The 27777-nt window shown below is 38.6% G+C and overlaps 1 protein-coding gene across 2 annotated transcripts; it reads right to left on the bottom strand.

The window, feature by feature from the left end:
- ppp3ca (protein phosphatase 3, catalytic subunit, alpha isozyme) lies at positions 1 to 27777 on the bottom strand. Of its 2 annotated transcripts, XM_042499820.1 has the most exons (14): positions 27510 to 27777; positions 19727 to 19927; positions 14880 to 15004; positions 14635 to 14746; positions 13900 to 14045; positions 13657 to 13796; positions 7979 to 8056; positions 7777 to 7871; positions 6229 to 6354; positions 6005 to 6085; positions 4890 to 4974; positions 4603 to 4700; positions 2894 to 2944; positions 1 to 356 (listed from the first exon to the last, which is right to left on the bottom strand). In XM_042499820.1, exons 1-14 carry the CDS (start codon positions 27562 to 27564, stop codon positions 178 to 180), a joined length of 1572 nt encoding a protein of 523 aa, XP_042355754.1. In that variant the 5' UTR covers positions 27565 to 27777; the 3' UTR covers positions 1 to 177. The 2 variants fall into 2 exon arrangements, with proteins under 2 accessions (XP_042355754.1, XP_042355755.1); XM_042499821.1 differs by lacking the exon at positions 2894 to 2944.

The raw sequence follows: 27777 nt of genomic DNA, 5'->3' as shown, positions 1-27777 counted from the left end.
ATGACATACTGTCATGAAAAAAATGACCTTTTTCGCCCATTTTTAGATTTGCTGCAGATTTTCATGTTCTGTCTGTGGGCCTGGTTTATTTCTATGTTCTGAGGCCTGAATTCCCGATTTGGCAATGTCTCGCTGCACAGCGCAACAGCAGCACGGTTCTGAGGCTCCAACAGCACATCACTGGATGTTGCTGTTGTCATCCGTGCCGTTTGCCTCGGACATATTCATCTTCCCCATGGAGTGACCCACATGGTTCACCCCGTCCCTGCGAGGGGGCATGCGCTCGTTGATGCGGTCTAGGCCCTTGGCCTCCTCAAAACTGGTGATCTTGTGCTGAGGGGAGAACCCGCGGATAGCTGGAAAGAGAGAACACATATTAAGGGATCAGGCTCACCTCGTAATGCCAAAGTTTAAGAATATTCCTCATATCATCTCATATTGTGTATGTTCAGTGGATCAAGTGTAATTAGGAACAAATAGCCTATTTCAGGAACATATGAGGTGATTTCTAGCTGCATCAATGTTGCAAAGGCTGGTACTGTGAGTCTGTAGTCCTGTTTATGCAGAGATTATACCAAAGGGTCACTACAAAGTCTCAATCGTGCGGCATCGTGCGAACCAAAAGAGGTGTGACGTTTAAAACAAAATCGTCTGCCTCTAGTGTGACATGTAAGATACGTGTTGGCAGCGCTTTCTCAATGATAGCAATGACATTAACATGGCAATAGCAACTATTTACCATCCCTGTTAACTGACCGCTGATCTTGTCCTCTGCTCGGAGGGTAAAGAGCTCCTCGTCCTCATTGTCTCCCTGACTTGTGGACATTTTTGTCTGCTGATTTCTTTGAGTTAGCTGCTGCTAGCTGCTTTTTAAATCTCCTGCAGTGGGCCAAACACATGCTGTCAAAAGATCACATCGATGCACGTCGTGCCGCCCATGGTCGCATTCTGCCGACTGTTCCTTTTACATAAATAAGTGCTGTTACACTTCCTCTATTGTGGGCTTAAAGGCGAGACAACTCTGTCCCCTCATTCCACAATCATATATTTTATTCAGGAAGACGAGGCAGCATAACAGTGCAACATTCCTGCCTCACACAGGCAGTGTAAAAGGTGCTTGTGTTTGGCAAAATGGTGACACCGATTGCTGCGGAAGTACCACAGAAGTATTTTGAGTTATTTTGCCAGGTGGCTGTCTATAGACAGATTTTTTTTAATGTGATAAAGTTGCAAACGTGCAAGTTGCAGACAGGAAATTTTACAGGTCTGTAGTTGAGATCAAATGGAGGCTGAGTTTAAAGACGGGTGCAGTCTGAGCAAGGGAGCCGGAAGTAGGGGGTCGGGAAGAAGAGAAGAATGTCCCCCCTACTTTACCCCCGACACATTCGTTTTGAGTCCGAATCACAGCTGCAGGGGTCCAATCGCAAGATAATCTCTAGTTTATTTGTTTGGCCATGGTTACATACTTCCTGTATATGGTAGAGTGGTGGTTAGTATCTCTGCAACTTACACTGATAATATGTAAATTAAAGGCTGCTGCAATTTGACACTTCAAAGACTCCTTGTAACACCAGCTGTAACACTTTTTTTGCCACAAAAACACTATTAAAAACCAAGGTCATTGAGCTGAAACAGTCCTTGCCTTTTTTTAAGAGTTTTTAGGAGGCAACATTGACATGCTATCTGCAGGTATAAACTGCTTTCTTCCCTAAAGGTGGTGCAGATTGGCATGTGTAGAGTCTTTCATCAAGTAAAACTTACCCATCTGCAAATGATATCCTGCTTTACACATTCAAATTATCACATCTCCCACCAAGTATAAGATGTTTGCAGTGTTCTGTATCATGACTTGAAGCTTTTCATTTTTTCTAAATGATCCAAACACATAAATATTCAGCCATCTCAGACTCCTCACTTATCTTACCTATCACGGTGAAGAAAAAAACATTTCTTTTTCACTTTCTACCATCCTGCTGCTTATTCCACATAAGATATACATGTAAATTAACGTATGTATATTTGTTTTGCTGCTGTAAATTGCTGTCCAATCCTGAACCTCCTTGGTTAGCGAGCGATGATTACCTCAGACATATCACGAGGAACTCAGGCTTCAGGATGCATATTTAATGTCGATGCTCTGGTCTGTTTCTTGTTCTTGTGCATGCAACACTTTTTTTGGAACCAGATGGAGGCCATTTACAAGCCAAACCAAAAAAACAATGAAGTATTGTAGTCATGCATCTCTTAGCAGCACTTGACTTTGCAGTGTTTTAATTTATCATGAACTTGCTGTAAAAAGCTGTTCTTTTCTTTATTCAGCAATTTCCCCTCTTTTTCGTTCAGTTTGTAATGACCAATTCCAAATGTTTGCTACAGTCATTGTTGGTACTACGCCTCTCTATGTTGGTATAGGCAGTGGGTGGAGTTAGAGGAGATTAATGCACATGGAGCAACCTGGGTCAGGAGTGCATTAAGTGTGCATGTTATCCCCTCAGTTCCCTCCCCCCTCAGTAAATTCTCCTTGACTGAACAGGGACAAGAGCATGATCTCTCATCAGCTTCTCACCCTTCAGATACTCAGGCACCAATTAGAAAACAATTAACACAAGATAAAAAATCCTCACCCTACATTACAAATAACCATTTATCTCATTTCAACTCATGGTCTCTAAGATTAAAAATCAAAGGTAGTTAGGTTTTTTTCAGTTTTAATCAATAGTACTGCAAAGTAAAGTGCCAGCCAAAGCAGCATCAAACTGTCCTATGAAATGTTGCTTGATGGAGTTACTGTTGTGTGAGTTGTTGTGTGCATGAAGTGTTAGTGGCAGGTGGCCTCTGTAGCAGGAAACCCTGAAAATATGTCGAGAGGGGTGAAGATGGGGCACATGTTTACCTTCTCCGTCCTCATCAGTCGTCTCGATGGCTTCAATGGCTTCAATGGTGGCTGAGGGGGGGAGGAGGGGAGCAGGTTACTCCTGATAAAGCCATGCAAATGTAAAATGCAGCCCCAGCGAACAAGGCGGCTCGTGTTAGGCCAGATGACATATGTTCACTGGCAATGCAGGCCAACCAAGGAATGCCATGCATTAATACTGAGAGAATTAGTGTCAGTCTTGGGTTAGGTATGAAAAATAAAAAAGATAGATCCAGAGAGAGAGAGAGAGACAGAGTTGGATGGATATATTGAGACAGAAAGAGTAATAGGTTGACTTGAGGCTGTAATAGATTTTATGTAAGAGGACCGAGGATTTCAAAAATGCAAAAATGTTGAAGTCAGTGTAAAATTTACTTTCTGTCAGCACAGCAGTAGTGATCAGTCTTTGATCCCACCAAGGTTTTGTGCACAAGCACGACGATGGGCTTAGAGATGGAAAAACTTTTATTTGAAAACACTTCTAACACTAAAACAAATCGCTTGTCCTGCCAATCCCACTGTAAATCAGTATTGAACTCTTGCTAAAAAGTGAGTGAATAACAAACGAGAAAGTAAAAACTGGGGATGACATTGGATTCATGTGTTGTTGTGTGTCTGCTGGATGTGTAAGTGGGCATTTGTAGGCTAACACATTTGCTGTAACAACTTGGTAAGCTGATACGACTATGTTGGTGTGAGTTCTGCCACCTACAGAAAGATTGCTTAATGCAGCTTCAAGTTTATGTGTGAATTAATGGTTATAGTCGAGGCATGGATCTAGAAGGGATCTTTGTTCGGTACTATGATGGAATCTATGAGGCAGGTCTTACATTTGTATTATGTGACTGCTGTAATGTTTTAATGTGGGCAGAAATATTGAAAAACAGTTCTAGTCGGGATTTTTGCGCTTCTTAAACTAACTTAAAGGAGCACTTCATAGCCCACATGCCCATTTGTGTATCAGTTACTCACCCAGTTTTACCTGCAGTTCCTGAAAAAAAAATGTTTTCCTGCATGCCTTGAAGGTATACCAATAATCCAAAACTAAAGAAAATTCTTGATGAATTGAATTAGTAGGGATCCATATCAAAACATCTGTTTACTCTCAGACAACTCATGCAGAATAATTAATTTATCCAGTCATCTGCTCGGCTATAATTTTGCTGTTTAGATAATTTCGCATAAACAGTGTCAGGCATGGACGAGTAGAGGGCATGGGCTGTTTATGCATAAGTGTTTTAAAAGGTTAAGTTTGGGAAGTACTGAGCATAAGTAGTGTGAGAGTTTTTAAACAGTTGTCAGTATATTCAATATATATTTTTCTGTTGCTAAACATGAACCCCATCACTCAAATTCATCAATAATTTTCCCAGTTCTGCTATTCTTTGTTAACCGTGAAGGCATGTGAAAAAACAAAATTTTCTTCAAGAATTCAAGATAGGTTCAAGGAGTAACTGATATACAAATGGTGATTTGTATAGCATTTTGGGGGTTAAGTATTCCTTTAAATGTCAACATAGAGCCTAAAAAATAAATCCAGCTCTATAAGTCAGAAAGAGAGCGAGAGAGAGAGACAGAGAGATAGGTGTAAGACCAATGGTAGGACTGAGGATGGTGGGGAAGAAATGAAACAAAAAAAGATGGAGTCAAGGGTAGAGAAAAGGCTTTATGCTGCGCCTTGTACTCACCACTCTGCAGTGTCTGTCTGCCTCCAGAGAGAACCCCGCTCGGCAGCATGCCAGTGGGCGTCAGGCCTTTAAGCGTCAACACATTTTCACTCTCCTCTCTGCAGGAAACAGAGGCAGGCAAACAGGTCATGAAACTTCACCAAACCCTCGACAAAGTGGAGAAAAAAGACTTGATGCCCCCATTTTGACAACAGTGTGTCTACACACCAACACAAAGGAATACATAGTTTCAGCATTTGAGAATGTACAATCAGACTCGCATTCACACAGAAAAACATAAAGTCTACCTGAGAACTGAGAACATTTTGGCCATTTTCCCAATAGCACGGATCTTGTTTCTGATCACCTCCTTACGCGCTGCAGCTGCATTGGCTGCAAAGAAATACACAGTCATACATACTGTCATCATAGAAAGCCCTGATACAATGGATGCCATCATTATAAGCCTATATATTGCATGAGAAACTTGTTGTAAGGCCCTATGACAAATACAATATGTGTTTCCTGATGCATAAGGTACTGTGATGATTCAGTCCCATTTATTGCAACACATACTGTTATTATAGGCCATTGTCATGCATCAGATACTGTCATTACAAGCCCATGTGACAATGTTCCAGTGTTCAGACTCTGTCTTTCCGTCTCTTACATGACCTCTTCTCCAGCACACAGTGTTACTCGTCTGAATGTGTTTATACCTTATTGTACTTTATATTATATGTTCTATCATCATAGCCTGTATGTCATGAATCAGAAATTGTGTTTACTGGCTTATCTTATGCAAGAAATATTGTCTTAGTTATGTAATGCAATACAGCACAGATCTTTATCTTGATAAGCTGCTGTTTTACATATTAACACATCAAGATCACATGACAATTTTTTGTATTTAAGCTGGTGTTTAAAGGCGATGCCGTCTTAGAAGCACATTAAAAAGAAAATGATTTAACACCTGATTTTCAACCACATCTGTTGGTGAGCAAAAGAAGTTAAACTTTCAGACAAATCTGGCACAAACAAAGCCCAAAATCCAGCTCAGGTGCGCAGATCTAAATTCATGAAGGGTCTTGTTTTAGTGGATAAGTATGGAGCCAGATCAAGGCCAAAAGGTTTGCTAATTTGATGAAGACTGAAAAAATTTGAAATGGAAAGTTCAAGTTTTGATCTGGAATTATAGAAAACCTTTTAAAAATGAAAATATGTGTAAGACACGGTTTATTTCAATTTAAATATAATTTATATTATATATTTGTTTTACTCTGTTTCCATTTCAGATATGTGCACATGTTGTGATATTGCCTACTTGACCAGTGTTGTGTTTGGAGTCTGAAATGAACCCACAATGCACTAATGATAAATATAAACAACAAATTATTGAATCATTATTTACAAAACCTCTTACCATCAAAGATCTCATCTTCATCATTCATCATGAGTTCATCATCGGAGCAGATGCTCAGCACATTCACCAGCATTTCTGTGACTGCGGCAGAAACAGAGTGGAGAGAAGCGGTGAGGTCATTGAGCAATACGCTACAAACATGACAGATTGACAGATTAGCATGCGGTGTTGTATTGAACGCACTTGACAGATTATGAGTGAGAAAATGCTTGAGAAATGCGTACCTTTCTCTCCAACAAATGGCAGAGACCAGGTGAAGACATCCATGAAGTTGGGCAGCCAGTAGGGGTGGGGGGAGCAGTTGAACTGTCGGATGTTCATGACATTATTTTCATATTTCAGTACAGCAGCTGTTGGGGAAGCAGAAGACAGACATTCGAGTAAAATTACACCATCCTATCCCCTTAATAGCCTCTTAAAAAGATTACGCTACTTTAAGAAATATCTAATAGACAGATGTTTTATTTAATTGGCATTTACTTTTTTACAAAAAGAGTAATGAAAGACTGCACAGTACTCAAACATGACTCTTTTTATAGTGTGCACTGTGCAGGGTCATTTCATTGCTATCTGGACAACTAGGTTTCCCCTCTTTAAATGTATTCAGTGATGTCACTTAGTTTTATATTTTTGTGTACAGCAGTGTGTGTGAGATGGAGCAGAAAATGAGATATTCAACCACTAGATGGCCTAGCTGAGGCCAGGGTTTGCTGACACTGTTACATCAAGAGGGATAAAGCCACATGGAGATAGTCAGCGATGCCGACAGTCCCTCCCACGCTTTCCATCTCCCAGAGCCCATAGCAACCAAGACACAGATCTGCGAACACAAACAAACGGGGGCTCCCTGATGCATTCTTATGCCTGCTTGCAAGCTAAATGCAGATACATTAACCCATACACTCAGTTTGTGCTCTGAAAAACCATTTAAATCTATAAGTCAGAGGAGCTCAGAGCAGTCATTCTGTCCGGTGTGAGGCATTTTTTATGAAGTCTAACCCAGATGCAGTTAAAATGCCAGAGATGCAGGTGCTGCAGAGATGTTGGAATTAGGGCACATCTCTTTCACAGCACCAGGTTTCACTGTTTTAGCATTTAATGTAAGTTAACAATAAGCTTATGTCGAAAGTCCTGTCTGCCTTCTCTAAGTAGCCATTTAAATTATACGATGTATGGGAGTAATACATGGTTTTCAACAAGAATATATACATTTTATCCAGCCTAATATCACTCTTAATCATATAATTGTTTTCTGTGATTGTTATTGTGCAGAAATATAACACAAGTGAAAAAAGACTGCAATATTTTGCCGTGTGTGTTCATGTGTTTGTATCCACTTCCTGTTTTATTGTGAAATTTCTTCTCCTTGTGTTTAGTGCTACTTTTACTCCCCGAGTTTTTCCACCTTTGCTGATTACCTCATGTATTTCACATGTGTGTTGTTTCACTCACCTGTGTGTAGTAAGTAATTAGCCCTTGTGTATTTAAAGCTCAGTGTTTCCTCCACTCAGTTGCCACATTGTTGCTGTTGTGATTGTGTGTTCAAGCTCTCAGGCTCTTTCCTTGTGTTTGATTCTGTGGTTTTTGACAGATTTGTTTCTTGAATGATTTCCCTGCCTTTGCCAATGGCCCTCACATGTATAACCCTAATCTTTAAGTAAAGATTTTGTTCTGATGAACTGTTCTCTGTTTTGTATTAAAGCGTTAAATGGACGACATGAGAGAACTACAAATGAAACTTAAACTGAATCAAAATGAAGAGACTTTCTGACCTTTGTTGTTGTAAACATCCAGGTAGTTTGGTGCAGAGAAGATGGTGATGAGGGATGGGAATCCAGTGGTCTGACTTTTACGGTACATCCGGTAGCTTCATGGTTGTCAGGAGGTAAAGAAAAAAGCATGAGCTTGTTCATATGTCTGTAAGAGTGGATTTTTTTGTGTGTGCAAATATGTGTGTTTTTGGGGATAACATACCCTGCATCTTGTGCTTCATGTGCTCGAATAATTGATAATAGGTTATTGCTCTGTAGGAACTCACACACAGCTGGATAACTGGAAAAGAGTGCATAAAAATTGGGGTTATTAGAGACGTCACTGAAAACGCATTTAACAAACTGTAAAATAAGCGTATAACATGAAATCAACTATACTAAGCACACAATCTTACCATAACTTTTCCATCTATAGGTTTCTAATTTCACATACAGTTTCACTTACCAGAAAATGAACAAAGATGTATTACTCATGAATGCATTTATGGCAGCCTTGCTGAGAATGATGCAAGGGTGTGAAAAACCAATCCAGCAGCTACCTGTTGCAGTTAAAAACAAACTAACCCAGTATAAGCGGCAGTCAGAGCTTCCTGCCCCCAAGCTCTAACCTGACAGGAAATGCGCCTGAAAGAAAGGGAAGCCAATCTGGGCGCGATGCTTCACCCACACATGGCATAAACTATGTGCCATATCCATTGCACCTTTTTGCAATAAGACTTGCTTAAACAGTGTGACTATGTTGCCAAAGGACATTTTTTAGAGGAAAACATAACATTGTTTGCCCCACCTTTTCCTGTTGCCCCCCATAATAATAAGAAATTAAGTTATTATTTTAAGAAAGCTTCTCATTATTTTTAAATACATTATTTTTGATAAGGTTTCTCAATACAATAACACGATCCCATTTTTTTGTCTTCGCCACACTCTCGTAAATGGGTTTCTATAGAGTACAGATAGGTCAACTGTGAACAAAAGAATGATTAATGATCGTGAGTTCTTCACATCTAAAAATCCAACATATCCAGTCTCACTACACAAAGACTTGAAGCTACAAACTTCTGTTCCTAATTCTGACAATAAGACTGGGTCATGACTGATTTCATTAGTTAAAGATGGTGATATTGTTATCTCTCCACTGGCTGCATGCCGAAGTCGTCTTCAGTGGGTTTTTTTTTCTGGCCAGATGGACAATGAGCTGTCCCATGGACAGAGATGATAAAAACCACATGACTTCCTATCTGACACTTCAGACTAGAGTTACATCTGATGTGAAGCAGATTTGGGACCAGACTTTGTTTCAGAAGGAAAAAAACCAAAAACAAAAGATCACTCAGAAAACATTGGACCTGTGTCACACAGGACAGACTTGTAATCAGAAGGGGACACTTCCAGCTGCAGTGTGAACGTAGCTTTCCACTAAATAGATCTCACCATAGCTGTTATGTAATACCTAGAAGGTTGTGTTATGTCATTCGGAGACTGTATCATCCCTTCAAACTGTGTCTCCTGGGTTAGAAAAAAAAGATAACAGTTTGATTAGCTCCTTTGAAATTTTAATGCCCCCAATTCAACAGCACCTCAATCTGTCTTAGCTTTGAAAAGTCCTATGTGATTCCTTTATTTCTTCCAGCTGCTGTGCTCCAGACATTTCTGACAAGAAAAATATTCTTAGATCCGTCAGTCGTAAGTAACAACCTGGTTTCAAATGAAAGACTCGATTGGTATCGAATATAACTACGTGTCTAAGAAATGTATTCTTTATTGACTTTGATAATTGCTAATGAAGTCAAATAAACAATGCATAATATATGTTCACGTAAGGCTGCACATGTTTTTAAAAAATAGATTGTTATAAAGACAACACTCACAGCTATTCTGTGTGAAAGCTAAAAGCACGAAATGTAAAATTTAAATCAGACGCATCACTGACTTCACAACAAACACAAAATATTATAACCTTTTTGCACACCAGTGTTCAGTTAAATTAGTGCAGCTGGGACATATTTCAATTTTTCATTGCAGTAGTTTTTGTCTTTTATAAGTTTCTGCATGCGCATTTAGAGATGTGAAAACTTCTTATAATTTCAATCTTCTAATTACTGTTTGTAATGTTTGAATTTAATGCATTTTCAAACTCCACACTGTGCAATCCACTTTCGAAGACTGACAGAGGGAAAAACTGAGATACACCAAGTATTAGTACACGGCTGCAAATATATTTCTTGTTATCAATTAATCTGCCAATTATTTTTCTGATTCATCCGTTCTACTTATAGCTGATAAAAAGTCAGAAAATACTGAGACAAGGTGACGTCTTACGATTGCTTCCTTCGTCCGACCGACAGTTAGATATTCAATTTACACTGATAAACCAGAAAAGCAGCAAATGTGAGAGGCTGCAAGCCATTTTTTCTTCACAAGTGATCAAAGATGTTTAATCAGGATGGTTGATTACTTCTCTGACCACCAGCTGATGATAAAGTAATTGCTTCCTCCACAAACCGCTTATATGTTTTCCAGGCCTATAGTAACATACAGTACATCCGCCCTCAGCAACAATCCTCTCTTCTGGCACTTTCCTGCAGTCACTGCCATCCATGCACCCATCAAACTTTCAGAAGCGTTTAAAATATTTAAGTGCTCAAAGGTTTGTGCCGGAAGAAAAACAAGGAGACTGCTGTGCCCTGAGCACCTGGCGAAACTGTGCCATCCTCGTATATCTAGGTCACATGGCTAACATTCCCTTGGTGGCCAATATATAAATCACAGGAAAAGCTGCATTACACACTAACATGGATGTGCTGTAACTCTTTCCACTATGGCCGACAGTACACCCTAACACAACTGTAAAATGTTATGTAAGTGCTCCTATTAAAAACACATCTACAATTCATTGCTAACTTAAAAACAAGAGCAATTTTTGGCATTAAAGATAATATTTGTCGTATCTGCAAAGCAGTATTTTTTCATCTCATGTGTACAGCACTGGCACAAATGTCACGTAATAACATCAAAATAAAAATCCCAACGTACACTGTGTTCTAATTTATCCCCTGTCCGCTCCAACGGTATCTATTGATTACTGCGAGGGAACACAGCACACACACATTGCTCGCCTGCGGCTCACATTCCTTCTCTCCCCTTTGTGAAAACACACAATTATGTGTCGGTGAGCCTGTGAGTGAGAGAGAGCAAGAGCGAGAAATCTGACAAGTGAGTATGAGTGAAGGAGACAGAGAGAGATGGAAGTGCCGTGTCGTGAGTGTGAAAGTGAGAGGTTTTTTTTCTTTCACTTAAGAAAATCCATCTGTCGGACCGATGGTCATCACGTTAATGCCCCCCTAATATATAACCATATAACTATGACCATATTCAACTGGACAGAATCACATTTTTAATTACATTTAAATGCACCCGAAATTCAATGAGTTGGTGCTCTAACATTGTTAAGATATAGTTCCGAAAAGGTTGCAAGATGTAAGAGCACTTAACATGTAGCGTAGCCAGTATTACATGACAATAGACTTAATATACATCCTGATGCTTTAAAGCATTACATCAAACATCACATTATCAAAATCGATAAGACTGCGGTGATGCCTCTAGAAATAAGATGCATGATATTATAAAAGCTGTATTCAAGCCTCTTTAACCTCCTCCACACCATAGACCTATTTTTGTCTCTTTGAGGGGGGAGAGGGGAATTTTAGGGGGAGATATCAAATCTACAGTATATGCCAACACCTGAGATTAAGATTATTGATTATTAAGATTAATGTGCATCATGTGTCAAGTTTTCCTTGTCATAAATCTGTAATAAACATTTCGTTTTTGTTTGGCATCTATTCAAACTTTAAGAGTTTTAAGTGTTTAGGGGCTTAGAACATTATGATGGACATGTGTAAATATATAAGAAACATATACAAACTCTGTAAGCACAGGATTTTCTGCAATAAGCTAAATCTACAAACTTTTTCCTCAGCTCTGAGGAGCAAGGAATTAAATGCTCAGTATTGATTTTACTGAGCACATGTACACAGGGACCTAAAAAATGCTGCCCAATGCATCACTGTGTTGATGCTACATAGTTTGAAGTCAAACAACTGCACTATATCGATTGCATTTTAATGTGCCCCCTTTTCCCCCTCGACCTGCTTATACATATTTCAGATGGAGATTTTCCTGCATTTCCAAAAAATCCCTAAGGAGAGTGTGGTTCTCTGCACTGCATACATACTGTATAGTTGGCAAGAATCATAATGATGGAGAGGTAAGTTTGAGAGTGAAGGCAGAACAAAGCCACGGGGAGATAGATGACTATTATAGCAGCATCCTCCACACATCTACAGAATAATCCTCACTGAGCTCCTCTCACTGTGGATAGATGCTTTCTTAATGGTGACCAGTTAACAGCGGTGAAAGGGACCCCATTTCATTTTTCCATCTCAGATATGGGTAAACTCAGAGTGACGAGCTGATACTGCCCGTGCGGAAATGTGTCGTGAGACAGAAGCTTCTGCACTTAACACTTCAGTGGAGCTATTTCATCTGATATCATTTGAAAGCAGTGTCACCTTTTGACACCGAAATGAGAATTACACGGGTTATAATGTGAATCTGAACCGCAATTATTCAGCACACAATGTCCAGACTGTCATTTCATTTTCAGGGGAGGAATAAATCTTCAAGACTTAACTTTTTTTTATGATTCGACCCCCCCCCCCGTCCCCGGGCGGGGCGGGTTGGGGGTGGGGGTGGGGGGTCTGTACTGTTCTGAACGTTCATTAAGAAAACTCTCACCACCACAACTGCCACCTCTTCTCCTCACCACCACCTACCTCCATAGCCTCCCTTCCATCTCACAATTAGGACAGTCCTCACTCCCCCTTCTTCTGCATGCTCTGTCACTGGAGGTTGAACAGTTGTATAACAAACCAAATTTGCCTCCCTATTATGTTTCATATTTTACTCCTCTCTCCCTCTATTTTTATTTGACTCCAGGTTCACCCAGCTAATACTTTGTCTGTAACAATCTGTTCTGTAAGTCAAAAAGACAAACTCCTCTTAGAGGCAGTTATTTGAGAACCACAAGGCAATATGACCCATTTACTTATAGACACATGCTATCTATAGGCTTTAACAATATATTTACATTCAGTCTCCTTTCATGTTATCCCCATCGTGGGCCACTAAGTGTGTCTATTGTTTGTTACCTTCTTTTTTTGGCTTTTGCTCAGGTAGCAATAAATGTTTGATCTCTATTAATAATTTACAATCTTATCATCTATTTTTGATATGAGTTTCATCTGTGTAACAGCCAAATTGCACCCCGTACTCCAGCATTTCTTGAAAGATTAAATTTCGATTTCAACACTGATAATTTAGGGTGTTGACCTTTTCTTGCATAACTCTTCCTTTATCCCATCTTCTTCTTTCTCTTAAATATGCAGCCTAATGAAGCAAAAAAGGTTTGAAGAAGACACCAGATAGTTCATGATCAACCAACATGGGGATAATTCGATTTTCTTTTAGCTCACCTAGGTAGGATTTATTGTTGGCAGATGCACAGACTGAGATGCAACCTTTCATTCCTTTGAAACTAAAGTGTAATTAGGGACCTTGAACGAGCCATGTGGGTCAAGCTAATGAGATCAATGCTGCACATGACAAGCACTTGATGTAGACTCGGGTTTCTTAGCACTGCAAGATGGTTATAACACAAAGTTTTAGACTTTTGGATGCATAAAAGTAACACTGAAATGTGTCATTCAGTCAATTTGGATTCTAAAGCCATGCAGTTATTTTCTCAAAGTGTGGACAACAACAGTGTTAAGAATCCGAAGGGATTGAAGCTGCGACAGAGAAGAAGAAACAGCTCACCTGTAGAAGTAGGAGCACCCGCGCACTGTGTTGTGGCTGAAATATTCTTGGGTTTTCTCATTGCCAAAATCCTCCAGAGGATCAGACCACAGCAGGTCACACATGGGCCCAAAAGCAGGTGGCTCCTTGAACCGATCCAACTTAACAAAAAGAAGCAGAACTGCAGGTTTTAGAAACTTTTTTTTTTTCAAATTAGACCAGGGTACAGTCAGACTTGGTGGTGCTGAGGCAGTGAGTTCTTACTTTTTTAATGTCATCTAAGGTGTGTATTTCAGGTGAGAGGCCACCATGGACACACAGAAACTGTTGGTTCATGAGTGCAGCCAGAGGGAGGCAGTCGAATGCATCCATACATGAGTCGTACACCTGCTCTGAGTACTTGATTTTACCTGATAGAAGAGAGACGTGATAAACTGCATGAGTACTGTTAGATGTAACATCATATTTACTGAAGCAGTTTTAGCTCCCGTAAAAAGTGATGGCATGTTCTTTGTTTGCTCTTGTGAGCGGCTTTGATATTGAACAACAAAAAAATGACAAAACTAGTACGTTAAGATACTTGCAGGCAGAAAATAGCTGATGGATCTTTTTTAATGTAAAGGAGTAATATGCATATATAGAAAATAAAAAATAGTCGTTTGAACAGTATGCACACAGCATGTACCACAATAACAATGCATATGTATAAAAAAGTTTCAAATAATTGAATATTAAAACAAAAATGTACAAAATATTACATGTATGTACACAAACTATAAATGCATGTGTTTTGCTATCTGCTCTGGGTTTTCAAATGTTCACAGGCAATTCCATTTTCCCCCTTTTTTTTGGTGCTGTCATACAGAATAAACTTGACAGTCCCAACAGACAGGTGCATTACTTGTAATCTCTACCCAGAGTGCTCCAGGCTGCATGTGACATTAGCAAGACATGGAGAGAAACATGAAAAATATATAAGAAATACTCAGAGGTACTCACATTCTTGTTTGAAGGTGAAATATTCTGTCAAATGTCTACATTCATGATTTCCACGAAGTAAAAATAGTGTCTTTGGATAGAGGATTTTCAGCGACCAGAGGTATAAAACACACTGTTTAAAACAAATGCAGAAACAACATGTTAGTGCATGCAAAACACTGCAAAAATCTGCATGCTATGGTAAATAGATGAAGCTTTCTGCAGTGTGTTTCCCCCATGACGGAACAATATTCTGATGGTTTTACCTCAATACTGAAGTAGCCGCGGTCCACGTAGTCCCCGAGGAACAGGTACCGTGTTGTGGCTGGTGATCCTCCCACTTCAAACAGCTTCATAAGATCAAAGAATTGCCCATGGATGTCACCACAGACTGGAAAAAAACCACCAAAGGACAGCAAACATTACGCAATCAAAGAATGTGATTGAAAATCTTGATCTGTGCTTTTGTGTTTTGCTTGTGTGTGACAGACAGAAGAAAAAGGAATCCAAATGTTCAGCACAGGTCTTAGTGGTCACAGTGTCTTATTTTAGCACATTCATTCAATAAAACAGTTATCGTAACCTTGCTAAGGGTTGATAAAACTTCCCAAACCCAATCACAAATAATTGGATACAATTGTAAAGGTATTGTCATTAAGCTAAAAATCAAGAATGTTTTTCTTCCAAGAAAAGAATCATGTGGAACGCCTGCATCTGTACGGAGAGCCGGAGATCCACTTCTCTTTTCTATTGGTTAGAGGGTTCAAAGTCAGAAAACGAGAGACAGAGGAGAATATTCTGGCAGGATCTCATGGCAGTACAAAGTGGTGCACTTTCTATCGGAGATCTTTTTCTACTCACAGGTTAGCTTTATAAATAGACGGGCAGGCAGTGCAACTACATGAGATGCTACAGTTTGTGTTCATATCTGTATCTTAATAATTCATGTTTCATAAAAGTGATAAATTGTTTGTTCTACTGATTGCTGTTGCATCAGTTTTAATCAATTTAGAGTGCTGCCAATAACAATAAAGTGCAAAGTACAATAAATTATAGATGTTATGTAACAATAAAAGCCACCATAAATAACAATAGCTATGTGATACACAGAAAAAAAACAGGGCATATTGTGTGCTACCTAAAAAATGTGTTACAGATATTTGGATGCCAACATTTCTCTCTGGATTAATTTTTTGCAACAAGCTAACCTTCATACAGCATCTCTGCACCAACACGCTGACGACGACTCTTGAGTGGAGGACACAGAGAGGCTGTCCAGAGACGTCATGGCTAACATCAATGACAAAATTACTTTTAAAAAGCTAAAAAAGAAAAATCAAGATCTACACTGATTGTATGCACTAATTGTATGTACAGTACCTGTGTATTTTGCTTTTTGTTATTTCAGATCATCAAATTCTTTCATGAATTTATCTGTTTAGTCCAGAATTTATATTTTTCTTTATGACTTTATGAGTTTTCTTTCATATATTTATATATATATAATATATTTTATATTTATCTATATATATATATATGTATATATATGTGATATACATACACATACACACACACACACATATATATACACACACACATATATATACATATACATATATATATTAATATAGGTATTAGTCTACCATTCAGATTATTTTATATCTTAAGTTGTCTGTACTTTTATTTTATGTTTTTAATGTATTTTAATGTGTCTGCAAAAGATATTTAGTTCACTGTAATAGAGCAGTAAAGAAAAGAAAAATAATTTAGAGTTTTATTTCTTTAAAAAATTACTCAAACCAATTAATCGATTATAAATTTATTAGTTGACGATTAATTTAATGGTTGAAAACCTAAAGAGCAATTTATTAATCATTGCAGCTCTCAATTATTATCAAATTTTAAAGGTCCCATAAAATGCCATTTCTATTTTATTATTAACAGGTACAGTTACAGCAATAATATGCTCAATCTACAGCAATGTCTCTACATATACATATAGCTGCAGAAAGAATATGTATTTAATCTACAAATATAGCCACACACTGCCAGTATAAAAACACCTTAGACGGTATATAATGGTATAAATTTCTCCTGTCTTTAGGTTGTCCTCACATTGAGATACTTTTTATGTCTTTGGATGAAAGGTCCCTGTCCTCCACAGAAATGAGAAGCTCTCACCTCAAAGAGGTAGAAAAAGCTCAAGCCCCCAGGGAAGATGCATACTTTTTTTTTCTCGCAGAGAACACTATGGCTCTGGAGTGCAAACCTACATCTCATTTCCTCACTGCCTTCAATTTTTCATTATCATCTTCCTCTGTCTCCTTCTCTCCTACTCATCCTCCATCTCCTCTCTCTTTTCAGTCTCCCCTATCAGTTCCACAGTGGCCTTCGCCCACTCAAAGCTTAGAGCAATGTGAGTGGGAGACTGCTTGTGTGACTAAAGCAATCAAACACACACATGCGCACATACAGTACGTACGTACACGCACACACGCAAACACCCGCGGAACACATCCATGAAAGTAAAGATTCACAAGTGCAGAAACGCCTCATAATATATGACTACACACACACACACACACACACACACACAGCTGCAGATACATTCAAACACAACTCAAGCTCGCAAAGACATAAACAGGCCTCCACACTCACAAAATGCCCGTACATAATACCCATCATCCATATTTCATGCTTAATACATAAAGCCTCCATTTCCCTGATGCCAGTCAAGATGAGGAGCCTGAGACTTCTCTTCAAGTCAATGTTCATTTCATCATTTGTCACCTTTGTTTCAAGTCAACACCGCACTCGCTTTCATGTTAGGGCTGCACGATATGAGAAAAATTATGTAGTTAAATATTGCGATAAAGATATTACTTGTAGATAGTACACACTGTCTCACCTGTATCCAAAATATTACCAGACGGCTGATGGGCTACTTCTCTACTTCTTCTTCTAGTCTGAGAAGCACTTTCAAATGGAAACTGAGCAACTGGTGAGCTATATGAGCGGAGCGGAGTGACATCTAAGTTGTGCGTTAAAAAGACCTAAATAAAATTGTTTAAAATTGGCAAACTTTTGATTTCAGACAAACAATAACAATTATTAAATTGGGGAATATGTGATAAATTAATAAGTCAGTCTTTGTAACAAAAAGAGTTTACAGATTTGATACCCATACCTAGGCCTGATTATGGCATAATTTATATTATATTATCATTCTGATTATGATTATGATTATTATTACTAGTTACTTATTAGTATAGTTTTCTAAAATCATACATTGATTAATGCACTCATCATCTTGAATACTATCTCTTGTTTGCAAAGTTGAAAACACAGGAAAAAATAGTTTGTGTCTAGTTTTAGGACACACTTTTCGATTGATCAGAAGGAGACATTTGAAGATGCTGTGGCCTTTTAGCAACTTAACATTTTTCTTCTTCTTTACCTTTAATCTTGATGTCGCTGTCTTAATGTTGCTTGTTCCCTAAAATAATGATGTTTAATGATGTTTTTGCAATATATGTCAGCTTAAAATAAAGCAAAGACAACTAAACTAAAAGCAAAGCTTTGGGGCAATAGGGTCCACGACAAGCCAACAAACCCACTGTCAAGCTAACCTGTTAGCAAACATTACCTTCTTACACATCCAGCAGATACAGTGTTAGCATTCATTTGGAGGCATGTTTCTGAATATCTAATATACTGAAGTCTAATATTCACTACGGAGGGGAAAAAGGGACCATGCAAACTGCTGCTACTAACTTTTTTTTGGTTGTAAACATTTGGGCCAAGAGGCTACTGAAAGACAGCAGTTTAGTAAAGAGGTCACTCTTCTTGACAGTGCTCTGGGTTATGATTGGATTGTCTTCCAGGGCTGTTGTAACTTCTGTAACAAAAGAACAAGTCTCAATATTTTCTCACCAACAAATCTACCCTCCACCCAATGCATCTGCCCTTCTCTGGTTCTGTTCTGGCTGGGGGCCTTTGCTGCACGTCTTAACCACTTATTTCCTGCCTGTTTTATCTATCAACTTTCCAAAAATGCAAAAAAAAAGAAGACAGTAAAACACATGTCACCCATCCACAGACCTGCCTCTTTATCTTCACTGATATAAATGAGGTGGAGCAAATATCTACCTCTTATTACAGTTCAGCAGTAGCACATTCTATAGCCTCAAAAATGACCAGTGAGTTGATTTGACGCCTCTTCAACTTTCTGGCCCGGATATAGAAGATTTATCACAGGGCTCTCATTAATAAGGAGTGAAATATGCTTTCTTAAGATGTGTCACGGTTGGTTACATTTTTTAGAGCTAATAAGGTTGCAGTGTTGAGATTAACCATCTCTTATTCAAGCCACATGTCATAAAAGATGAAAGGTGAATGCATTTCATTTGAACGCTAAATCATTATAATCTCCAAGTGTGACGTCCTGCAGCTGTCCCAAAGGAGGGGACAGTGGGGCCATGGTCACCCTGACACAATAGCCCATCCAAAATGGCAAAAATAATTGGCGACCACTGTTATTGTCTTTAAGAGGTTGTGCACACTCATGTTTTAAGCTACTGTGAAGGTAGTTGTATTCTGTGAAATGAGACAACCTAGAGCACCCACTGGTACCAGCCATGTCAGCACAGCTTTATGGGACGGCAGTTTCAAAGGGGTCGCTTGAACTCTCACCTCAAGATTTCTGAATGAAAATTGGTTGTATGGGTACCCACAAGTCTTCCCTAAACTTGAGAAGGCTTGTTCCCAGTAAATGTTTAATTTCTTACAATCATTGCACTCCAATGCAACAACACTAAATTAACACTAAAATGTTAATTGTACCTGTATTCTATGTCTATGCACATCAGATAATTAGTTAAATGAACTGTGAAATCAGAAACCAAAGTAAAGCTTATATCGGTATACAATTCCTTAGCTCCACATATCGAAAACGTTTTCAACTGGCCTACATACGAAAATGGCATAATAAAATTCCTGACATTCAGTTTTCACGTTTTGTTTACTGGCGTGCCACCCAAAGATTTATGGTGGCCCAATCTGCCCACCCTTACAAAAAAATATCTAGGGGTGCCACTGCTAACAGGTGTAATACCTGTGACTGGTGCCTCGATGTCCAGTATAGTTTTCTCCTGACGCAGGATGGCTGCTCCCTCGCTGACGATTTTAAGCGCCACAGCTTCCTCTACGCGGCCCTCCTTGGTGAGGTGGGCCTTCAGGAGATCCACGCGAGGTTTCCCTTCGCAGTCAAACACTTCCTTCATTGTAAGGCGGTGGCTCAGGGGAAAGGGGACAGCTGAGGACAGAGCACAGGCATATGGTGACATTTAAACAGAGCGGGCGTCACAGTAACTATGGCTACTGTTAATGCCATCAAAAATACAATTCTTGTAATATACATACATATATTTTTTTGCACTCTTGTCAAATAATAATGAGAAACACTACACAGAAAGGATACAAACAACATACCATCAAGGAAGTCGTGCAGAAATTCTATTTGAGCAAACACATGTTTTGCCTCCAGGCGTTAATGTGCTGCTGCTACATCCATCTTTGTTGACTTACAGTATGCACATACAAATCATTATCATAAAATGGCTTTGCTTCATATGCATAAAGTACAGGAAGCAATTTGCAAATTTAAATTAAAGAGGGATACTTTAAATTATTTAGAAATATATGCCAAACACCATTGTTCTTCACAAATGTTTCTATCAACACCCCCCCTCCCCCCAAAATAGTAGGTCAGAGATGTAAATCAATCTACAGTTTTTTGTACAGTGTGCTTAAAATGCTATATATTATTATATTATTTTGTTTATAATGTCTATTTGTAAAGCAAACTATTAAATGCAACAGACTGTATGCCTTACTGAAAATATATGTTTAGATTGTTTATAAACAGCAGCTAAATTGGTAACTGGAATAGAATGACACACAAAAAACTGTCAGTTAATAACAGTTATTCCAGTAGAGACGTGTGGTTTCTTGCTTCTGAGCGCTGGATAAAACTCAGCTAACATCTAAGCACTCTGTTCAGCCAGCACTCTCCCCGGATTGCTAAAGCCTGTGGCCATTAAAATGCACCAGTCACCTACCCAACAGACTGCCTGTGAAAGTGTGAAATCCAACCACAGATCATTACTTCAGTGGCAGCAAAGGTTATTTATTAGATGTGGTGCTGATCCCCGTGTGCTGCGGTTACAAGCTTTCAGGGCCCATTTATCAACGTTAATCTACAGATCAGCTGGTTTAACACAGAAAAACTCTGTCATCGTGCCAGAGATGTAAATAATTAATGCAAAAAGAAAATAAGTTAGATGAAATCCACTTGCGAAATTCATAAGAATAGCTAGACACAAACACACACTCACAGTCATGTTGAACTGCATGAGAAAGAAACAACAAAAAGGTGCAAAATCAGCATCTCCACTGGAGAAGACCCACCGCTTACACTCTAGAAAACATACACATGCAGAATGTAAACATTCACTTGGTGTCAGGGGGGTGCGAGGAGTGTGGTCACACCTTGGCCAGGGACTGCAGTTTGTGAACTGTACAAAAAATGCATAAAAATGCCATAAAACACTTATATTGTCAGCATTACTGTAGCTAACTCTTTGAAACCTTGAAACCTTGGTTTGTCTCTAAAACATGGGGAAAAAGGCAATGAGCAGCTGAGCAAGAAATTAGTAAAAAGTCCAAGAAAATGACCTGAAAATTAGCAAAAAGAAAAAATAAAGTTTTTTAAAAAAACTATATGAGCAAACAAGAATATGACCTGAAAAGGTGATTAACATGTATTATAATACATAATTTTGAGATGATAAATATAGTTGTCTAGATATTTTTCCTTAGCTTTTTAAAAATAATGTGCTACTAATCTAATTTCTATTAATTTCTTGCAATTTGTGGAACATGTTTTTACTAAGTTGCTCATTGCCTTTTTTCCGCCTGTTTTTGAAAGAGGTCAACCCAAATTGCTCTGCTCTTGCTCTTAATTGTTTAAATACTTTTGAAAGTCATGTGAATGCAGCACAAGAAAACTGGTGTTGATCCAGGTTTTAAAGGGTTAAAGAAGTCTCATTCATCTTTAATCACTCATTTTACACCTGTATACCATTCAGTGAGGACGCTAAGTGGCGCAAATCAAACACACCTGCAACTCTGCATGAACAACAGGTGCAGCCTGGGCCTGAACGATCCTAGATGATAAAATGCTGATAGTGGATCCTCCAGAGGTAACCTCTACATCTGCTGAAGAACTTTTAGGCTTGGTTTGCCGGCTATGACAAGAATCCCCATCATCTGTGACTGCAGAGTGCTCTTTCAGCTCAAAACTTTTTGAAAATGAGGAGCACAGTAGGACCAGAGAGGCTGAGTGAACTGGTTTCATTATGCTTTAAGAGAGAACGAGATGAGAAGTTTGAGCTAGAGCAAACTGAGGCAAACTTTGTGGTGCATAAGACTCGCAGAATGACATTCAAACGGGTGAGTACAACAGCTAACCTTAACTCTTTTCAGAGGGCGACATCAACAACTGTGTTGCCTTGAACATATTGTGTCTGTTGCACTATGCAATGTGTAAAAACTACGCAGCTTTTTGCTTTAATGTGTGTTTGTGGGTTGCAGCTGCTTCTGACTTTAAATTGTCTTCGCATCTGTGTGTCGGATCCCTTGGTGATGCTTTATTTTGCTGTTGAAGTGGCAAGTTATTTAATAAGTTATGTTGCCTTATATCAGCCATTCATAATGTAAATGCACCCTCCATAGTGCCTATAACTGTCATTCATGTGTAGTTGTCCAATACTTGTGTCCTCTTTTGTGATTAACTCTTGTATGGCTGTATATTTAGAAATAATAGTCAGTTCTATGGACAGACTGCAAATTTCTGAACAGAAGTTATTGTTATTTGGACATACAGGGCTTGGTGGCATGATTCAGTTTCACTATAGTATACTTTGACATGTTCATGCACTTTATTTTGTGGCCTAAAAGTTGTTTTGAATTTAACTCTTTAAAAACCTGAGAAAATTAGTATTGGCAACAAGCGACTTAACACCACATGTTCCAAAAAATAGCTAAATATTAATAAAAAGTTACAAGAAAATTACCTGAAAATAAGCAAAAAAAAAAAGAAAGAAAAGAAAAGTGACAGAGAAAATGAGAAATGACTCAAAAAAAAGTGCAGAATTTTTTTTTTTAAAAATACGTAACTTAATTTTAAATAGAAAATTATAATGATTATGAATATAATTTTCTGAACATTTTTCCCTTGTTTTTGATTATTTTCGAAGAACCCTCATCCTTTTTTAAAAAGTACTTTTAGGTTCATTTTCTTAGTTACCTTTTACTTATTTCTTGCAATTTGTGGAACATTTCTTGCCTGGTTGCATGTTGCCTTTTCCCTGTGTTTTTGAGGGTTAAATAGAGAAAAACTGATGTCTAACCAGGTTTTAAAAGGTTAATAGTTCTAACATATAACATTCTCATCATCATACATAGTATACCACCCCTGCCCTTTCATAAATGCTACGTATTAACGTTTACTCATGTTACATTTTAAGTGACCTACATTTACCAAGTATTTTTAGTTTTGCGAGTGAAATATTTTAGCAGTCCACTCCATCTCTGCACATATGTACACATAACAAAATCTGTCAGCTCTAGTATATTCTTGAGTAAGGGTATGCTTGCCAGATTTGTGCAGCGCATAGCAAACAGGGCCACTCAGCAGTGCCAAATGAAGAGAAGACAAAGGAAAAGTCTCAAAGCTCGGGCTTAAACCGAACATGATCAACATGCTCTTTAATAATGAATGCTTGACTAGAGAAATCTCAAAGTCGCTTCTCCTGGGATAATGAGGCGGGCCCCAGCGAGTGGATTTAATGGGAGTAAAAAATATTCACAGTGTGCAGTGTGTATCTGTGGTAGCGATGTGTGCTTTAACACTTTACCAGCTAGAACAAACTCGGCACAGTCAGCGCTCAAGTTTTCTTCAGTTTTAGTTGGGTTAATGTCATTATGTGGCAGCTTGACAGCGGGATGATACAATTATGGAAAATATGTCTTAAATGCAGGGATGAATTAGCTTCACAGACCAAGTTTTGGGGGGAATTTAGAGGAAGTGAATGAGTTAATGAGCTATAACAACACTGATTGACTTAGAACAATCAGAAATGGAAGACATTGGCCAAAATACTATTGGTGTAAGTACCGTAACTGACATTACATTGCTACTTTTTATCAGACTGCTGGCACCTTTTTAACAGATACATGAGCTGGAAGCAACATGCAGATGCTTTGAAAAGGACATAGCACTTTGCTTTTTAAGGCATAATGGAGCAACAAAGTATTAAGCCCACTTAAAAGCAACCCAGATACTCATACAAATGATCTTCAGCACACACATATGTAGACGCAAACGCACAAGTGCACTGTTATAGATGTATGTTGAGATGAAATGAGATGAAAAGCTGACTTCTGCTCAGCACCAGAGCAGAGTTGAACTATGAAATACGGTATGTTGCCGGGCAACAGCAGCAGCAGCTGACTGTTGGAGTACAGCCAGTGCCGCCATGGAAAACTGCAATTTGCATCGGAGGTTCACAAAGATGCTGTTGGAAATGCTCATGCGGCAGACACATGTCAAATTTTCCGATCGTATTGAGGAGTATGAGCCGCTGTCGTACATCTTTTTATGCCAAAACACATTTTCCTGAGAGTGGTTTCTCCATCCTGCAAGCTAAAAAAATAAAATGTGGTAGAATTGTGTTGCTAATGAGCTACTATGGATTCAGTCAGGAAATGCTGAATGGCTGCATCTGATTGGACTAACCAGACTGTGCATTTATAAGAGGTCCAATTAATAGTACATATGGGACATACAGTGCATATACCTCGGTGTCATGCTTTTAACATAATGTTGGGTAGCCTTTTTTTTTTTCATCCACATCCCACAGCTCCACCTGCTGAGATCTGCTTTATGTGATGTTCAAAGGGTTATGAACCCCCTGAATAATGTTAAACATGAAGATTTAATCTTTTGCAAAACTTAGCAAATTTACTTGATTTCTTTCAAAAAACATAGCAAGAAAGCAATGAGCAAGGAAAGAAGAAAGGACACGAAATGAGAAAGAAATTAGTGAAAAGTAAAAGAAAATTACCTGAAAATATATTTTTTAAGGGGAAAAAAAAGACAGAAAAACAAAGTTTAAAAAACCCAAGGCAAACAAGGCTTGAAAAAAGTGCTTGAAAATCATTTTAAATATGTAATTAGGATCATAAATATATATGTTTTACCTGGACATTTTTCCCTAGCTTTTATTATTAAAAAATATATCTAAATCTACTAATTTCTTGCAATTTAAAAGCATAAGAAAACATGTTTTAAAAGAAATCACATTTTTTCAGGGTTCAGAGGTTTAAATGCTTGTGAAAGCAATCTGAAAGCAGCACAGGAAAAGTGATGTCGCTTCAGGTTTAAAAGGGTTAAGCAGATCCATTTCCCCCAAACCCAACTATTGGTCTATTCTAACCACCGTTATACTATAATTGTCAACATATTCCAATTTGACTGTTTGCTACTGAAAGCTGAAGTGAATGATTTAGTCTGTCTCAAGGCCTCCTGACATATCATGTCAGTGTTTCTTATTGTTGCGTAATTGCTTATTTAAAGCAACTGCTTTTATAGCTTCAAACAAAAACAGTCAAAAATATGCATTGCTCCTACAGCTACTGTGACTCTTAAAGTAGATTATTTTCCAAGGTGCTAAAATAAAGTAAGATAGTTCACAGGTGTACTAGGCCTCGTCCCTGAAATAACTGACCTGAATATGCCTCTCGATGCCCACAGCACAGCGGTGACAGTGCTGTGGAAAACAAACTGCACAGACCAGCAGTTATTGTATCTCTTTAGATATGTTCTGTCAGGTTTTAACATGTAAGAGAAAAGAGAGGCGCTGAGAAAACTTGCTGTGGTGTAAGTTTGAGATATGGATACTGGGATAAAAATAACTTGGAGTAGCTTGTAGTATCAGCGCTCGGTTGTTTGCTACACACACAATTACTGAGAAACATCAGTCTCTGCTTATCAAACTCAACAGTGACTTGATAGCTTCATTTGATCACCTGGTGGATGCACGATTCAGTTTCTTGCATCTAAGTTATTACTTTTCAGCCTTTTGGGGATTCGCAAAAAAAAGGGGGGCAGCGTTTTCAAAGTGGAAAACAAAACTATGAGAGAGAATAGAAGTGATTCACATGTGACAATCCATTTTTGACGGTCAAAAAGAGCAAATGAATTGGGATTTGAACACACGGATCAAGCTATTGAGCAGCATTTTTAAACAACATAGCCTGAGGCTATGTGAATAGCAACAATGAAACAAATGCATATGATTTTAAAGAACCAAGAAAAAAAGCTTTAAATGTTTCACAAAAACCCTTAATGTTACATGACCATGTTACAAAAGCATAAGTCTGAGTCAGAACTCTTGGCTGCGCTACGTTTGCTGATATAAACCTTTTGTTTGAAATATTTTTGAATGCCTGGATGTCAATAAAGCTTTGCCAAAGAAAACAGCCACAGTGGTTATATCTTGGTTGCAAGGACTTTCTAAAAAACAACTAACGTCAACTTCTTTATCTTATGTGGATATTGTGACAAATGACATTGCAGCAATTAAATGCACTATTTGGAAATCTAAAACAATGAAGTGCATCATTTGATAAGATGGGCAAATACAATTAAATGTGTTAGCAGTAAGACAAGATTGATGTTTCAGTATTTAGGATGCAAAGTGTTATTTGATACATTTCAATATCAGTTTGTGATTGAAAAGTTTTCAGAGATATATGCTGTTATTTTTTCATTATATCTCTAAAAGATTATTAGGGTCCATTAGGAATGACATGGCTGATTTTCTGTCCATACAGTTCCTTTTTTTAATCTTAAATAAAGCTTTATTCAATTGTAACAGTTTATCCATACAGGACTTTCATTGTGCCTGCAGTCATTGTCACATAAGTGTATCTCACAGTGCAGATTACTCCGTGTTTCCACAACTCTGTAGCCTAAAGGACAAAGTTGTTAATGCTGACTGAGCTGCTCGGCCATTACAATAATATACAGAATGTGAATATATGCAGGCACGGCGCTGACTGTGATCCATGGTCAAAATGAGCAGGGCTAAATGAGTTATGGCACAAGTGTGAGCACTTCATCATCCTCCATTGATCCAAGTTGTATCCTCAGTAATTCTCTGACAGAGCAGCAGCCTTCTCCACATGATGCAGCTTTTGGGATTCCTTATAGACCCCCTTTCTCATCAAATTAAAACATGACTCACTCCCGGTAAAATATACCCCCCATTAAATGTCAATTTCATGCCCTCTTCCTCTTCCACTGGCCCTGTCAAAGCCTGTGAAATCCTGCTGCATCACTGCCCCAGCTTCTACCACAAGCTCGGCAATTCAGCTGTTTTTCCATCTCTCCTCTCATGCCTAATCGAGCCAAAGCCAAGATGCATTCAAATCGTGACAGCAGAGATTAAAATATAAATAAATGTGTGCAATAAAAAGGAAAAATCCATATTTTCCGCTGCACTGCTGCTGCTGCTCCTAAGCTTTATGCCCGATCCTCGCGGGGGCTGTGCAGCAAAGAAAACCGGATTGTTTATCAACATCAAAGCTCCAGCAGCCCACTACCATCACCGTGAGCACAACTCCATGGCCGCATATACACCATTAATGCACGACGTGGAAATAAAGGCCACATTCTGCTAAAAGCACGAGGAGCTAAACACTGGAGATGTTATGTAATATCTACAGTCGTAACCAAACACACATACACAAAAAAATGTAGGCTAACTTACATTTCACCACCCGATCGGTGGCGTTTAAGACGATGTCAGCGTTAGACATCTTCATGTGCAGTTGCTGTCCTCGAGGCTGAAGCTGTTTTCTCTCCCTCCTTTAGGGTCTACTCTCAGTATTTGTTGTCGAAATGCGACTGATGCTGTGGCATCACTTAGATGATGCGCCCCCTCCGTGCGTCGGTGCTGCGCCGGGTAGGACTGCTGCTCCCCAGGCAGAGGGATGGATGCTGGATGCTGTAGGAGCTGCTGCTGCTGTGCTAAGCTG

This window comes from Plectropomus leopardus, chromosome 13 (genome assembly GCF_008729295.1).
Source record: "Plectropomus leopardus isolate mb chromosome 13, YSFRI_Pleo_2.0, whole genome shotgun sequence".
Lineage (NCBI taxonomy): Eukaryota > Metazoa > Chordata > Actinopteri > Perciformes > Serranidae > Plectropomus > Plectropomus leopardus.
Note: the sequence above shows the minus strand (reverse complement) of the source record. Positions and strands in the feature narration are given on the sequence as shown.